Source organism: Pteronotus mesoamericanus, unplaced genomic scaffold, assembly GCF_021234165.1.
Source record: "Pteronotus mesoamericanus isolate MK-2021 breed Mesoamerican mustached bat unplaced genomic scaffold, CSHL_Meso_final scaffold_36, whole genome shotgun sequence".
Classification (NCBI taxonomy): Eukaryota; Metazoa; Chordata; class Mammalia; order Chiroptera; family Mormoopidae; genus Pteronotus; species Pteronotus mesoamericanus.
In genome coordinates, this window is record NW_026555313.1 from 19,826,287 (window position 1) to 19,841,574 (window position 15,288).

Below are 15,288 nucleotides of genomic sequence, written 5' to 3' on the forward strand. Positions count from 1 at the left end.
TTTACTCTCTACCCCTCAGCTGTGTTTCAGACAGCCGAATTTACCTGATACATGACCTCCAGATAAGTGAGGCAGTACTATACTACATCACTAGATCCTAGGAAAAATAAAAAATATTCCCTTCAATGAAACGTGGCTGGGGGCTGGGGGGATTCCTTAAACACATTTCATTTTCTGACTTAGAGATCACTGTTTATTATAACAATGATTTTATAAAAAGAGCACTGTTTGCAAGTAACACAAAACTCCGTGGCATCTTATCATTTCACTGTGCTTTGAGCCAGCTTTCAAAATCATCTGAGAGTAAGGGATTCTATTAGTTACATGCATTACACACTGGAAAACAAACAAGTGCCACTTTACATAGTTCAACCAATTCATGACATGACATCTCTATAAAGTAGGAAGAAAGATGATCTTAATTATATCCTATTTTCTGTGACTATGTGGAACTAACTATACCTAACTTTCCCTAACCTTTTTCTTTCACTATTCATGGTAATGGAGAATACCACTTGGTGATACTGTGAAAGCAGTTCCATTTAAGATCATAAAGAAGTAAAACAACAACAATAAATATGTAATAGAAATTTTAAGTTATTTAATCATGGAAGACCACTGAGAAAAAAACAAATCATAATACTCATCACCTTCAAAGTTAATACTTGTTGGGAGCATACGACATGAGAGCCACTAGGCTAAGGCCTCTAGTCAGTCCTTGCAGCAGCCTAATAAGGAGGTTCAGTTATCAATTCAGTTTCACAGGTGAGTTAAACAGGCTTAGTTAGGGAGGCAAGGAGCTTGCTGGTGCAATCAGACCCATCACAGAAGAAAAATCCTGCTTTCCTCACAAAAAGCTTTTGTTTTTACAAGGAGGTGGATGAAACAACAATTCTATCATTTTTGATCAACATACTTGTGTATCTTTTCTTGATTTTTAAGAAGAGATGAAGTTATCGGATGGCGGAGAAGGGCAACCAAAAAATTTCCTATACATAGAAAACAAAAACTTTGAGGGGGTGTTTTCAGATTAGTTTCTACTATTGACACAGGGATAAGATTTTCTACTTTAAGGTAATTATTCCTGCTTTAATTTTCTCATCATTTACTGAGTAGATGTTCCATGCAAACTTGAATAGGACATGTTCCCTACCTATAAGAAGCTAACAGTCTAGTGCAAAAGACAGAAACATAAGCAGAGAATATACAACAACGTGATGTGACACCCACATGAGATACTGTAAGTGAGTTAAGGTCAGGTGGCAATTGGTTAACTATCAGAAAAAAAAATATTTGTTTCTTGTTCCTATGCTACTTCATTTAAAATTTCAAGGACTCTATTTTTGGTAAACCTCAATTTAAATAACATGCCTTAGACATTAAGCACATTCTCAAGACATTGAAAACAGATTAATATCACCACTAGATAGGTGGTTTTTCTCCACATCACCTTTAGTAAGCAGTTCTCCACTGAATCTCATGTTCTGATCATTGGAAGGCAGGATGCTATATAAATATGCTGCTGCAATGTACTAAACCATTAATAGTAGTCTTAATATAGCTAAAATCACAGGACTATGAACTTAGAGTAAATCATACTCAGAAAATACTTCAAAAAATATCTACTCCTACTGTCTGCAGTATCAATACTTAAAGCAACAAGATCTAAAGAACAGTGTATTTAAAACAAAACTACCTTCCTACATAAAATAAAGAACATATACTGACCCTAGCTTAGAACACATCCGACATTTCTTGTCCCTCTCTCACCAAAAATAAAATAAGACTCAAAGTGATTTGTGTCAGCACAAAACCAGAATTGTCTGGTTTTGATAATACTTAAAAAGTCAGACGACTGTCATCTAAATCCTATCTGAAAAATAACATTCATGGCACAGCAAGAACTCTGACAATCTCTTATTTGTGGTAAAGTAGCAGAGGAGGCTAAAGCCCCTCTTAACACAGGTTTAAATGTCTCAAAGATCTTGACACATTTCATCCTACAGCATCAGGGATGGATGGGAGTATAATTCTCTAAACAATGTGAGCAGAAAATCAGACATTGTCTCTAAAATCTAACTGAAGTAAGGAAAATTTGTTGTAGATCCTTGCAGGAAATATATTAAAAAAGCAAAAAACAATGATATTGACAACAATTTCTCATGTCAACTCAGAAAGTATTGAACAAAAATCTTGACTGTAAACCTAATTTTACATTAGGCCATGACCATCTGTATCTACTACACAAAAGTATCTGCAGACAATAGTGATTATGTCTGCTAGGTTTTGCTGAATGATGATTAGCATAGGTACAGAATGTACAATATCTTCCCAAATGAAGAAAAAGGAATTGCAAATCTATCAAAATAACCCCATGCTTCCCAGAAACAAAAAAAATGGAAATGCTCAAATGTTATAAAAAAGCAAGTATTTGTCAGACACATGCATGATGTGATCTCAAAGGGTAAAAATGTGTGTGTGCAAAGGACTGAGCCCTTGATATTAACTAGAAAGAAGTGAGCTAGATACTCTAACCAGTTATTATCATCATCTTTATAAATAACTCAGGCCCCAAGAAAAAGAGCATGTTAGCTACTGTTTAAGTTCACTATCAACTGTGGGACTTTGTAAATCAAAGCTGATGGACAGATCATTGGTTAGGAAAAGCCTAAGGTCCAGAAGACTGCTAACTGTCCACTAGTTCATTATCCTCTTCCTCTTCCATGCAGCCTGGCACAAGGCTGGCCTGCTCCTCTGCATTTCCCAGCCCTCCCTGCAGCTCTGTTGGCCAGGTGACAACGTTCTTTCCAATGTGAGCAGGGCCTAAAATGCAAGCTGCTCCTCCTCAACTCTCTTCTTTCCCCATTCCAGGAGGTTGAACTGGTATGACCATAACAACTCCAAAAGCTAATTGTAGGCAGTGGCATAGCCTCCATTATCCTTGGTCACCAAATGGCTCAGTGGAGTTAGGCTCTCCATAGACTTAGAACATACACTCTAGACTATTAGGTAAAAGAAATAAACTTTCTAAATATTCAGGTCACTGCAAATTTGAAGCTTTCTATCCTTACTAATACAGTCCCAGAGAACTGCTAATAGAGACAGATGCAAGAGTACTGATAACAATATTATGCATAATGTTCTCAACTGACTCATCGAGAGTGACCACTTCATCTTCAAGGTCAACCAACTGAGTTCCACTGGGGCACCAGTGCCCAGGAATATCCCTGTACAAACACCACCACTGCCTTGGTTGGCTGTAAACTTGTAAGCCTAGGGGAGGGCAAGGAGGGAAGCCATTCTCCTCAGACTTCTCTAATCAAAGCTCACTGGTAAATACTGTGTAAGGGTAAGAGGGTCAACATTGGGGGAGAAGAGAATTGTCGGGAACCACTAAGTAATTAAATTAATGAGCTCAGGTTCCTATTATGCATCAACATAGTCACTTTTTCTTCTCCTCCTCAGTAAATTATTTCTTCTATGAATGTAAAAAGTTCAGACACACAAAATAATTGCCCCGGCCCTTCAACATCAAAGGACATGCCTCATTATAATTGATGTAAGTGAGCCTTATTAATTTCTGAAAAACAAGTGAGCCTTGGAAGACAAGTGTCTAAGACTATATATGATCCTGTGGAAAAAGATCACATATAGTACTTATTTATGAAAGAATTACTTTAAGTGCCTCCCAGGTGCCGTGTAGGATGGCATGGACATGGTGGTAAACAGTGCACATAATTCCTGTGCTTGGGAGCTGTGAACAGTGGCATTCCTAGAGCCAGCTTGTATAATAGACATAGCACCAGAGAAAGATGAACAGTAACAAAAACACCCACCGAGCAATCATGCACACACATTGCCAGGAAAAGTACACTGCAAAGAGGAGTTTGTTTCATAGGCCAAGTGACCATACAAAAACAATAACACTACGGCTAAGTCAATTCTGACCATGACATCCTGGCATCTAGAACAAATGGTCTCTTTGAGTGAGAACTTGTTTAGTAAATTAGGGAAGTTCATGAAATGTTAAAAATGCCAACCAAGCAACTGGGATGTAAATTGTGATCTGATTCAGAGCTGACATGCTAAACAGTTTCATTTAGGTACAACTCTCAGCAGAGCTGGGAATACACACAATAGAAACAGATGCTTTGAATCATCTCAAAATAGTATCCTTTGTGGCACTAAAATCAATTTCCTATACCTTTACTAACCATTCTACCAAAAGAAAAAAGGGAGAGGAAGAGAAAGAAAAATCTTGTTTTAATCAAATGTCCTCCCATTGAGGCAAAATTAAACCCAACCCTATTAAACAGTACATATTTATGTTCAATTTTTTATAATTAGTGTTGCTTTGATAGAAGGGATGACAGCAGGACAGGATGAGACATGGTCCATTTTCACTGTGGAGAACTATGAAGTTTTTGACTTGTCCAAGGGAACTCAGGGAAACCTGACAAGATCTGTTATGTGAAAACATGAGAGTCCGATTCTTGTCCAAACTAGCCTAGAAAACTGCAGGAGAACAGATTCTCTTACTTAGGAATTTTACCTACTTATCCAAACACCCAAACTGTTGTTCCTACCGCTTCACAGATTGTTAAATTCACAGGGCCACCTCACCTAAGAATCTTCAGTGAAGCTTTAAATATACTTTATGAAGGGTGCCCGTAGAATTGGATTGGAAATTCAACTACACTACAGTCTCATCTGTTTCGGAAAAAAAAAAAAAATTCAAAATCCCCCCAAACAAAATAGAAATGAGAACACACACTGAATATCTAAATACTACAGCGTGTTACATCTCTCCTGAAGGAGAAAAAAAGTTGTTCAGTCCCCTTTCATTCAGGGACACCAATTAAAGACACAATTGTTTTTTTCTTTTCTATTTTGGTTATCTTGACCTACCACAAAAGCTCATATTCTAGTGAAAAACTATAAATGTAATAATACAATACAATTTTCACCAGGCTGGGAGAGTGTTTTCTAGAACAAGTCTCTCTTCCTGCTTCCCAATGTTGATTTAATGCAAAGCCATACCAGTAGGCAGACATTCTGTGAAGAGGCTACCTAGAAAGTTACATACAACTAGAACCTAAATAAGTTTGCCAGCCATGGCCATGCCTGGGAATATCCTACACCTTCAAAAGGTTTTTCGAGTTATTTGGCTTTTAGAGACTTACCCCTATCATTTGAGACAGGCAAGCTAAACTTGTATTCTAGAACGTCTGATTACAATTACGTTAGCTAGAAAAATCAGTAACATATCCCTGGATAATGAGAAAAGGAGATCAGCTTGGAGGAGTAAATGACTCAGTAGCCAAGGGTGCATTTCACATAAGAACAAGGCTCCGTTTCACACCTAAGCTTGTTAACATTTTTCATTCTCTCTGTGACAGCCAAAGAAGGGTGGGGAAGAAGCAGAGGTTTAGGCCACAGTCTGTGCTAGCTCTGAGGCAGAACACCAGTCCCTTCCACCTGGTACCTTCTCTTGCTAAAGCCAAGAGGAGACACAGGCATCCAAAGCAGTATTAAGCTAATGTAGGGAATTTCACCCAGACACATAGAGGAATAAACTCATCCTTAAATGCAATGTTGTTATGAACAGTATTTTGAACATTAACCCCAGGAAGCTATTATTTTCCTTTAGCTTTCCTTAGCGAGGATACCTAGTTGACTGTGATGTAACAACACAAATTCCAATGATTTATCCTAGGGCCCTCAAGTAAAGATTTAGTGTACCGGACATCGAGAGAAGCCCTGCTTAAGTTCCTTGGAAGTGTTCTACTAACACCTTTTACAAGGAATAAAACTTCACTATGTAGCAAGATCAAATGGAGAAAAACTGCCACATGCTATATTGACTTCCCAATCTGAAAAAGTTAATGAGTTGCTGATCACAAGCATCTCAATTGTAAAACCACAGTGTGTGCATGTTATGAAATTACTCTACAAAAGATTACTTAAGCAATTTTACAATAAAAAATATCAAAACACCAAGAAAATGAGATGAATATGAATATGAAACAACACCTAGGATGTCTTATTTTAAGAAGAAAAAAACAGATCTTCAACTTCAACAATGATTTTTTCAACTGCAAGACGAGATCAGATAAGCATCCAGGTCATCTTCATAACAAAATATTATATATTTTACACAGGCAAAATAAGCCCAGCCACAGAAAATTTATCTTCCATTGCCCCTTCAGCCACACAGAGAGCATGCAAAAATCCATCCGTAGGCACTCTTCAAACGGTGGTACTGAATATACAACACCTGGCGATGAACAAGAAAAATGTAAATGGGGCCCATGGGTCTCTAAAGAGCAGTTTTTAACTGGGCCATAAGCTAATAAGAACAGTTATAAACTGTGAACAACCAGTGCCCTACTAGGAGGAACATTTATCACACTAACACGCCTGTGAAGTGCAGAGGGCTCATCCGCATTCTCTCTGCAGTTTTTATTGGAATGTTAATTGTTCAAACTGTAGAAAAGGAGGCATAAGGAATGGCTTTTACCATCATGTGTTAAGTTTATTTTTGTTCTTCTGACCAGTTCCCCAGGGGCAGGAAGGCTAATGATTGTTCTTTATCATCAACTGCGAAGGATATTTACATCTGTCCTGTAACCATGACAGCTGTGTCACTAATTCCCTAACCGCCTCCAGCACACGAGCCAATCAGCTGGCATGAGGCTGCAGGATGGAGTGCCCTGCAGTCATTATTCACCAAGCACTTTCATTAACAAACTGCCCTTAATTACAGAGGTAATTGCAAAATTATTTCATAGCAGCAATTATTTTTCTCAGCCAATCCAGGCTATTTAAGTAGGGCATTGCCTATGAAAGTGGCAAAAGGCCAAGTAATCTATAACCAAAGATATGTTTTAATTGTACGACAAACTTAATTTCCAAATATTGCATCAGAGAGCTTTGAAATTATATTCTACATCCCATTACACATTCCATACACGCACACACAGATACCAATAAAACGAACCTTCTCTACTTCTTTATTTTAATTTGAAAGCAAAATGCGTAACAGTCACATTAAGTAGCTAAACTAATGCTATTGTCTAGCAAAGTAAAAATAATGAGTTTCTAGATCTAAACCTATACCTTGAGAATTGCTGAACACACTAACTCATCCATTTTAGAGAGACTTCAACTTCCCCCACCTATTCCTTTCACTCAAGAGCCCTTTGTCCTTTCATATTTATTTACTTTCACATCCAGCTATAATAAGGAGTCCTGATATGCCTATTTATCTGTTGGCCTCATAAACAAAATCATAAAGGGGTTTCTAGAAATCACACCTTAATATTCAAAATTATAAAATGAAATACATCCATTTAGTTTCCTTGTGTTTCAACTTGAGAATTATTCAACATTTATCCTGAAGATGAAACTAGAGTCACAATGACCTATTTGGAGAAGAGTGAATTTTCAATGAAGTTAAGGACAAAGAAATGTGTGATTTGGAGAGACTAGGGAGGTGTAGCTGAAACAAGATAAAGCTATTAATACAGGAGTCAGGTTATATAAAGACTTGAAGACCATTCTAAAGAGTGTGGGTATTACCTAGTAGAGAGGAAAGTCCTGTCAAAAGCAAGGGATAAAACAGCTTGAATTCGGATTCTGGCAATGGACATGGAAGGACATAAGCTGAGAAATCCATGAACAAAATTTGCAGGTAGAATTATACGTGGTGACTGTTAAATATGGACAGCAATAAAGAGCTATTCAGAGACTGTCCTGGAAGGAAGAAGTAAAACTCTCATTATTTGCAGAGGACATGATACTACATATAGAGAACTCTAAAGATCACACACACACACACATGCAAGCACAAAGACTATTAGAACTGATAAATAAATTCAGAACAGAATAGAGGGCCAGAAATAAACCCACACCTTTATGGTCAATTAATATTTGACAAAGGAGGCAAAAATATACAATGGGGTAAAGAGAGTGTATTCAATAAACAGTGTTGGGAATATTGGACAGATATGTGCAAAAAAATGAAACTAGACCACCTTCTTGCATCATATACAAGAATAAACTCAAAATGGATTAAAGACTTAAATGTTAGATTCAAAACCATAAAAATCCTACAAGAAAACAGAGGCATTAAAATCTCAGAGATTTCTCTCAGTAATAATATATATTTATATATTATATATTTATATATTATTTATATTTAAATATATGTTTACATATGTTTTATATATATATTTTTGATGTATCTCCTCGGGTAAAGGAAACAAAAGAAAAAATAAACAAATGGGACCATATCAAACTAAAATGTTTTTGTGCAGCAAAGGAAATCATCAACAAAATGAAAAGAAACCCACTGAATGAGAGAACCAACGACACATATGATAAGGGGCTAATATGCAAAACTTACAAAGAACTTGTAAAACCCAACACCAAAAAAAAAAAACAAAAAACAAACAAACAAACAAAAAAACAATCTAATGAAAAAATGGGCAAAGGATCTGAGTAGATACTTCTCCCAAGATGACATACAGTTGGCCAATAGGCATAAAAAGATGTTCTACGTCACTAATCATCAAAAAATTCAAATTAAAAACCACAGTGAGATATCACCTCACACCTGTCAGAATGCCTATCATCAATAAATCAACAGATAACAAGTGTGGGTGAGAATAAAGAGAAAAAGGAACCCTTCTGCACTGTTGGTGGGAGTGCAGACTGGGGCAGCCCCTGTAGGAAATGATATGGAATTTCCTCAAATAATTAAAAATGTAACTGCTTTTTTAATCCAGCGATTCCACTTCTGGGGATTTATCCGAAGAAACTTGAAACACTAATTCAAAAGAATATATGCACTGCTATGTTCACTGTAGCGTTATTTACAATAGCCAAGATTTGGAAGCAGCCCAAGTGCCCAAGAGTAGATAAGGAGATTAAAAAGAGCTGTGGAATACTACTCAGATGTAAAAAAAAGAAGACAATCTTACCTTTTGTGCAGCATGGATGGATCTGGAGAGTATTAAGCTAAGACAAAGACAAATGCCATATGATTTCACTTATATGTTGAATCTAATGAACAAAATAAACTAACAATCAAACTAAAAATGTAACTAATAAATGCAGAGAACAGACAGCTGCAGAGGGGTAGGGTCAGGGGGAGTGGCTGTAAAAGGTAAAGGGATTAAGCAAAGAAAAAATAAAAACCTCACATACACAGGCAACAGTATGATGATTACCAGAGGGAGGGGAGGGTGGGGGGGGCGGGGATTGAAGAGAGTAAAAGAAGCATAAATGGTGATGGAAGGCAACTTGACTTGGGATGGTGAACACACAATACAATATACAGATTATATATTATAGAATTCTTTACCTGAAACCTACACAATTTTATTAACCAGTGTCACCCCAATAAATTCAATAACATTTTTTTTTAAAAGAGATGGGTCTGAAGTTTCTAGCTTGTAAGAATAGGTAAGTGCTGAGCTAGGGAAAGCAAAGAGAATGTAATATACACTGGAACATTTTTAGTTTTAAGTATCTATAAGATATTAACCTAGAGAAAATCTAAGGGAAAAGAGGTCAGCGCCCCTGACTAAATAGTCACATATTGCATGTTTTAAAAATTCTTGTGGCACACTGGTTGAAAATTGCTGGAGTATACACATCTTAACAGACTTTCTTACTTCTTCTAATATGAAGATAATGTGAAATATTCAGCATCATTGTAAAAAGGAAGTATTATCATTAGATAAGCAAGCTGAATGATAATTAACATATTACCAGTTTTAGAAAACTAAAATAAATAATTCTAACATTCCTAAAATTCTAAGGCATAATATAATCTTCCTGTTGAGGTCTCATTTGGGGGCCCATTAGGATGTTTTTATTAAACAAAGCTACAAAAGAATTGTAAAGGTACCTATATACTGAGTAAATGGAAAATAATCTAGTTCTGTATTTCTGAAATTTTAATTAGATAAGCATGTAGTTCTCAAAAAATAAAATACCAATGATTTTGCAATAAAGTATTGCAAATTATTTTCCATATAAAAATAATTTGCAATTTCTCCTGTCAAAATCATTAATAATTTATAGGCTAAAATTAGTTATATATTAGATTTCCTGTGCAGTTGGATGTTTATACATCTTTCCCTAATACACATGGTGAGTATTAACCACCAGTTAATAAGGAATAACCTTTTATTCCTACAAGAAGAATTACAAAATAGTGTTTACACTATTTTTATATCTTCAATGCTCCAGTGTATTGGAGTTGGTAGGAATCCAGAAAAGAAATGCTTCATTTAATTAATTATAAAAGGTTTCCAAAAAGAGTATTTGGTAAGATGATGCAGATACAGGTTTTGTGGTGACAGCACTTTTAAAAATCAAAGTAAATAATTTCTTTATATAATTTAGAAAAAAATCAATATAAAATGTAGGTTTTCTGAAAGAGAAATTATGCCCTTTGTTAAAATATTATTTTTAAAGTTCATGATTTAAATACAACTCCAAATCTAGTCTCTGTAGCAGAGGGATGAGACAAATGGAATCTCTATCCAAAGCAATGATAGCTATATTTTAAAATATCCATAGTTCATACTTTTAACAACATTATAGCCAGTAAGTGAATGTATTTCATTTTGATGATTTCATATATTGCATTAATGAAAAATTGAGGCCTATTATCTTAGGATCTAAAATATTGTGTAATTACAAGTTTTATGCCAGCTTTCAAGTAACTCAGTTTTTCAAAGATAGTAAAGGGAAAAGGATCTGAAGTAGACAGACAATCTCTCCCGTAACAATGAGGGAAAGTAATTCAACTTAACAATCTGGTTTTCTCCCTGAAGAGCTGCATGATCAATGAGAAGCACCGGACTGATTCTATATTCTCTCTGCTTATGTATGTTTTTAACATCCTCTGGAGTAAATATACTGGCGGTAAGCACACAGTACTTGGGAGAAAATGCATATTGTAGGACACTCTCTAGGCTCTCCATAGTGACTAAAAGCAAACATAATAAAACAACCTGCCATAAATTCAGTGCTTCTCCATTTACCTAGTCTTCTGTGAGTACTTTAAAACATGCAAATCGTATTCCAATGCATTCTTAAAGTTGGACCCAGATTACATAAAAGAATACCAGGATAATAAAAATCTTCATAGGCTTTACTTGCAAATATTGAAGACTAAAGATAGGCAGTAAACTACTACAACGATATAACGTCATGGATTCCTCTTCCTAACATGCTGGTTCCAATAGCTACTAACTACTAGAACTTCCTGTGGTATTCAAGTCCTCCAAGATTTTCTGACTACATTAATACCACACGCTTGTCTTCCTGGTAATTCTGCAACAGCAGTGTGACACTCCAGGCAAAGCATTCCATAGGGTTAGAGCAAGGCTTGAGGGAACCAGAGGAATGCAATCATCACCCACAAATACACCATCTGCTGTGTCTTACTGCTTAATTAAACTAAAACTCGTAGGGTCTTAACTCTCACAGCTCATAAAAATAAAGGTCACAAAAGAGTATTAGCCCTATGGATCATTCACATAACATACAGCTGCTAACGTATGTTTTGCCAACCTATCACTCAAAAAACAAAAAAGAGAAAGAAATACATCTAGCTGATGTCAAAGTATAGCACCTCTATCAGTCTATTAGAACAATGACAGGATAGCTGAATTGCGTAAACACTATTCCATTCTTGCCAATTGTTCTTTACTTCTCTCTTATAGCAGTTTGCAAAAAAATTCTTCCACACATTATAAGACCACTCATGAATTAGTTTGTTATATCCATTTATATCCCTCCCTTCCTCCTTCCCTCCTCCCTTCCTTCCTGAACCATTTTTCAAGGACTTTCTTACGTAAGGCACTGTGTTGAGTACTTTGGAAGATACAAAGATGAAAGAGACTCATACTCTGAGTATGTACAGCTGCTAATGACTCCAGTATATGTGTGTATAATAACTTTATTGAAATATAATTCATATACCATACAATTCACTCAGTTCAAGTATACAATTCAATGCCTTTTTGTATGTTCAGAGTTGTGCAACTATCACCACTATCTGATTTCAAAACATTGTCTTTATATCACAAATAATTTTACACCCATCAGCAGCTACTCTTGCTCTGCTCATCCCACAGCTCCTAGAAAACCACTAATCTAGTTTTTGTCTCTATAGCTTTGCCTATTCTGGACATTTCATATAAATGGAATCAAACAATATGGGGCCTATGGGCTTCTTTCACTTAGCATAATGTTTGCAAGGTTCACCCAATGTCACAGCGTGTATCAGTATTTCATTCTTTTTTGTTGCTAAGTAATATTCGCTTGCATGGATATACCACATTTTGTTCATCCATCAGTTGATGAGCATTTATTTGGGTTGTTTCCATTTTTTTGTTATAATGAATAATGCTGCTATAAACATACATGTTAATGCTTTTATGTGGACATATGCTTTAATTCTCTTGGGCATATATCTAAAAGTATAATTGCTAGGCTGTATGATAATTAATTCTATGCTTAAATTTTGAGAAACTGCCAAGCTGTTTTCCAAATCAGGTACACTATTTTACATTATCACAAGCAAGGTATGAGGATTCCAATTCCTCTACATTCTCATATCCTCAGCCAACACTTAGTACTGCCTTTTCTTTTTTTTTGGTCCCCCTAGTGGCTGTGAAGTAATATCTCACTTTGACTTTGATACGCATTTCTCTAGTAACTATTAATGTTGACTATCTTTTCATGTGCTTATTGTACATTTATATGTGTTCTCTGAAGAGATGCATTATATATTTTGAGCAACTTTTAATCAACCATTTTGTAGAAATATATGAAGTATTGTAATTGTAATCTTCCAGCACCAATGTGTGATATTTTCCAAAACACTAATATTTTCTTACCCTTAGGTTCCTTAGAAGCTTAAATTTTTAACACAAATGTTTAAATACAGAGAAGTCTTAAAATTTGATAGTGTAACTTAATGGGGGCGATGTGGGTTGGTAGGTAAAATTTCAATTGACTCATTGGTTCTTTCCAGCTAATAGCCCACTTCCCAAATCTACTGGAAATCAACTAATAAGAATTTCTGAAGAATATAAATGACTTGGAAGTAGTTGAGTTATGGGAAAGTTAAGAAGATGAAGCGATAGTAAAAAAAAAAAAAAAAAAGAAACACAAATTCAGCTTCAGAACAAGGAAGTTCAAGAATGTTATAGAACAAGCAACAAAACTTGGCAGATTCAGACTTCAACAATGGTGAGGTTTTGAAGATAACTAAGGGTTATTTCTTAGGTAAGTGAATAAATTATGGTGTCAGTAGCCCAGAAGAAGAGGAAGGAAGGGGTAGGAGGGGAGCAAAACAAAATGCAGACCCACTGAAAGAGGAATAATTATGTGGTGGTGGGTTTTGTTCCTCTTTTAAGAGAAAAGATTTGTAAAAGAAAAAAAAAAATGGGATCGATCCAATCTGAGCCACAGTGGCTTTGGTCTGGGATATCTAAATTGGCATCCCAGGGCAGAAGAGGAGAGAGCCAAACATAGAACCCAGTAAGATGGAGCTCCGAAGAGGGTCTGGGTTAGAGACCCTTGTGGGAAAAGAAAGAGCTGCAGTCTGTTCCCACAACAAAGAGAAAAGCTCTACATTGTTCTTACCTCCTTTCAAGCCCAATCATTCTAGTTTGAAACAATGGGGAACTTAATTCTGTTATATAGTTATGAGATACTGATGAACGAAAATAATTGGTCTTACATCTGTACAAGTAATCACATGCCTCCCTTTAGTCTTCTCTCTTTTCTGAGCTGAACCATGCACCTAAAACTTTCTTTGCTGTGCAGGTTTTTAAAATTTGTAACATTTCTCTCTAAATAAGACAAATAAAAACAAAGCAAGCAGCATCTGCAATAAACATGGAGCTTTGGATGCTACATTTTGTACAAGTAACAAAAGAAGGGAAAACTGTGAAGCAGTCAGCAGTACCTTTACATGCAATATATGCTGGGGCCTTCGATCGATAACTCTGCTTTTTATTGTTGATGTGTCGGTGGAAAAGCTGCATGACAGCAGAAACAGACAGACCTTACAAAGCAATTAAGGGTGAGGAATCTCCTGCCAAACAGCTAGTACAGACGTAACCTTTTTCCACAGAGCTTAGCTTCATTCCATGGCCAAGAAGCAGCTTGATAAATACTATCTGATGAGCAAGTGATCAAATTTACAAAAACTAAAGATGAAGAATGACCAATGGGAGAACCCAGGTGCTATGGAGAGAGGCTGAACTGGTTTCTGTGCTTCGTGCTTCCTGTAGGTGGCGCCAAACTCCTTGAAGAGGAAACAAAACAAAGTTAAAAGGCTGGTGGTGTATGTGTCTATATTGAAGCACTTAAGTATTTGTTTTAGAGTCCGCATTGTTGTTTTCAAGGCAGCTTTTCTTCACTGGTATTGGCAAGCTTTAAATTTCAGAAGTTATTCACCTACATTATGTTATTTACGAGCTTCTTTTTTGCCAAGTGCCCAGCCTCACATTAACCGTTACGTCCAGCCTCCCTGCATGGGTCAACTGTGTCCATCACATGAATGGAAGGTTCACTGCAGCATCTATTAAAAAGATTTTCAAAAGTAAAATAGCATTTTAAAGCCATTTAGGATCCCTTAAGTTGAGATCTGTAGTAGGAAATTGTACAAAACTGCTATTTACATACATCAACAGGAAATAACCCCATTTCTGGTACCCACAATAGCCACAGGTAACCAACAATAACTTGGATTACCTTCTTCAAAGGGCTCTCCCACCCCTATGTGCTCCAGATCTTTCAGGCCTTGTGGTAAAGGCTTCAACTTCCAGAAATGCACCTCAGACATGCATCTCCTGGTGGTCCTGCTCTGGGAGGCAGCCGTGGATCAGATGTCAGTGAGTCCTCAAAAGGGTCCTTGCCAAGAAGCAGTAGGAAGCAGCAGGGAGATAGGAGGGCTGGTCAAGTTGGACTAAAAGGAGCATGAAGAGAAAGAAGTGTGTGTCTGAGCGCACAGACAGGCAAGCGAGAATTAGGTGTTTTGTCCCAGGTTTTCGCTATCATTCTCTAGATCTGATTTTTATAACAAACATTTCCTGCCAACCTCCTAAAATTTTTAAACAGCAGCGGCCAAGACTGACTTCCATTCAGCACAATTATATAAGACCGAAGAGTGCATTGCTCTCATTTTTGGAGCTTTGTTTTAAGCTCCCTCATTAATCTTTCAGTTCTTTCCCATCTCTGCCTGACTACAAC

The 15,288-nt window shown here is 36.4% G+C and overlaps 1 protein-coding gene across 6 annotated transcripts in view; it reads right to left on the reverse strand.

The window, feature by feature from the left end:
- CADM1 (cell adhesion molecule 1) overlaps window positions 1-15,288 on the reverse strand; it is a 352,507-nt gene that overhangs the window by 140,701 nt on the left and 196,518 nt on the right. The window contains exon 2 of one of the 6 annotated variants that reach the window (XM_054592569.1): window positions 14,791-15,004. The exons of the other annotated variants lie outside the window; for them this stretch is intronic. Within the exon in view, the coding sequence (XP_054448544.1) occupies window positions 14,791-14,881 (91 nt within the window). The 5' untranslated portion in view covers window positions 14,882-15,004. The remainder of the gene's footprint in view (window positions 1-14,790; window positions 15,005-15,288) is intronic. 6 annotated transcript variants of the gene reach the window in all.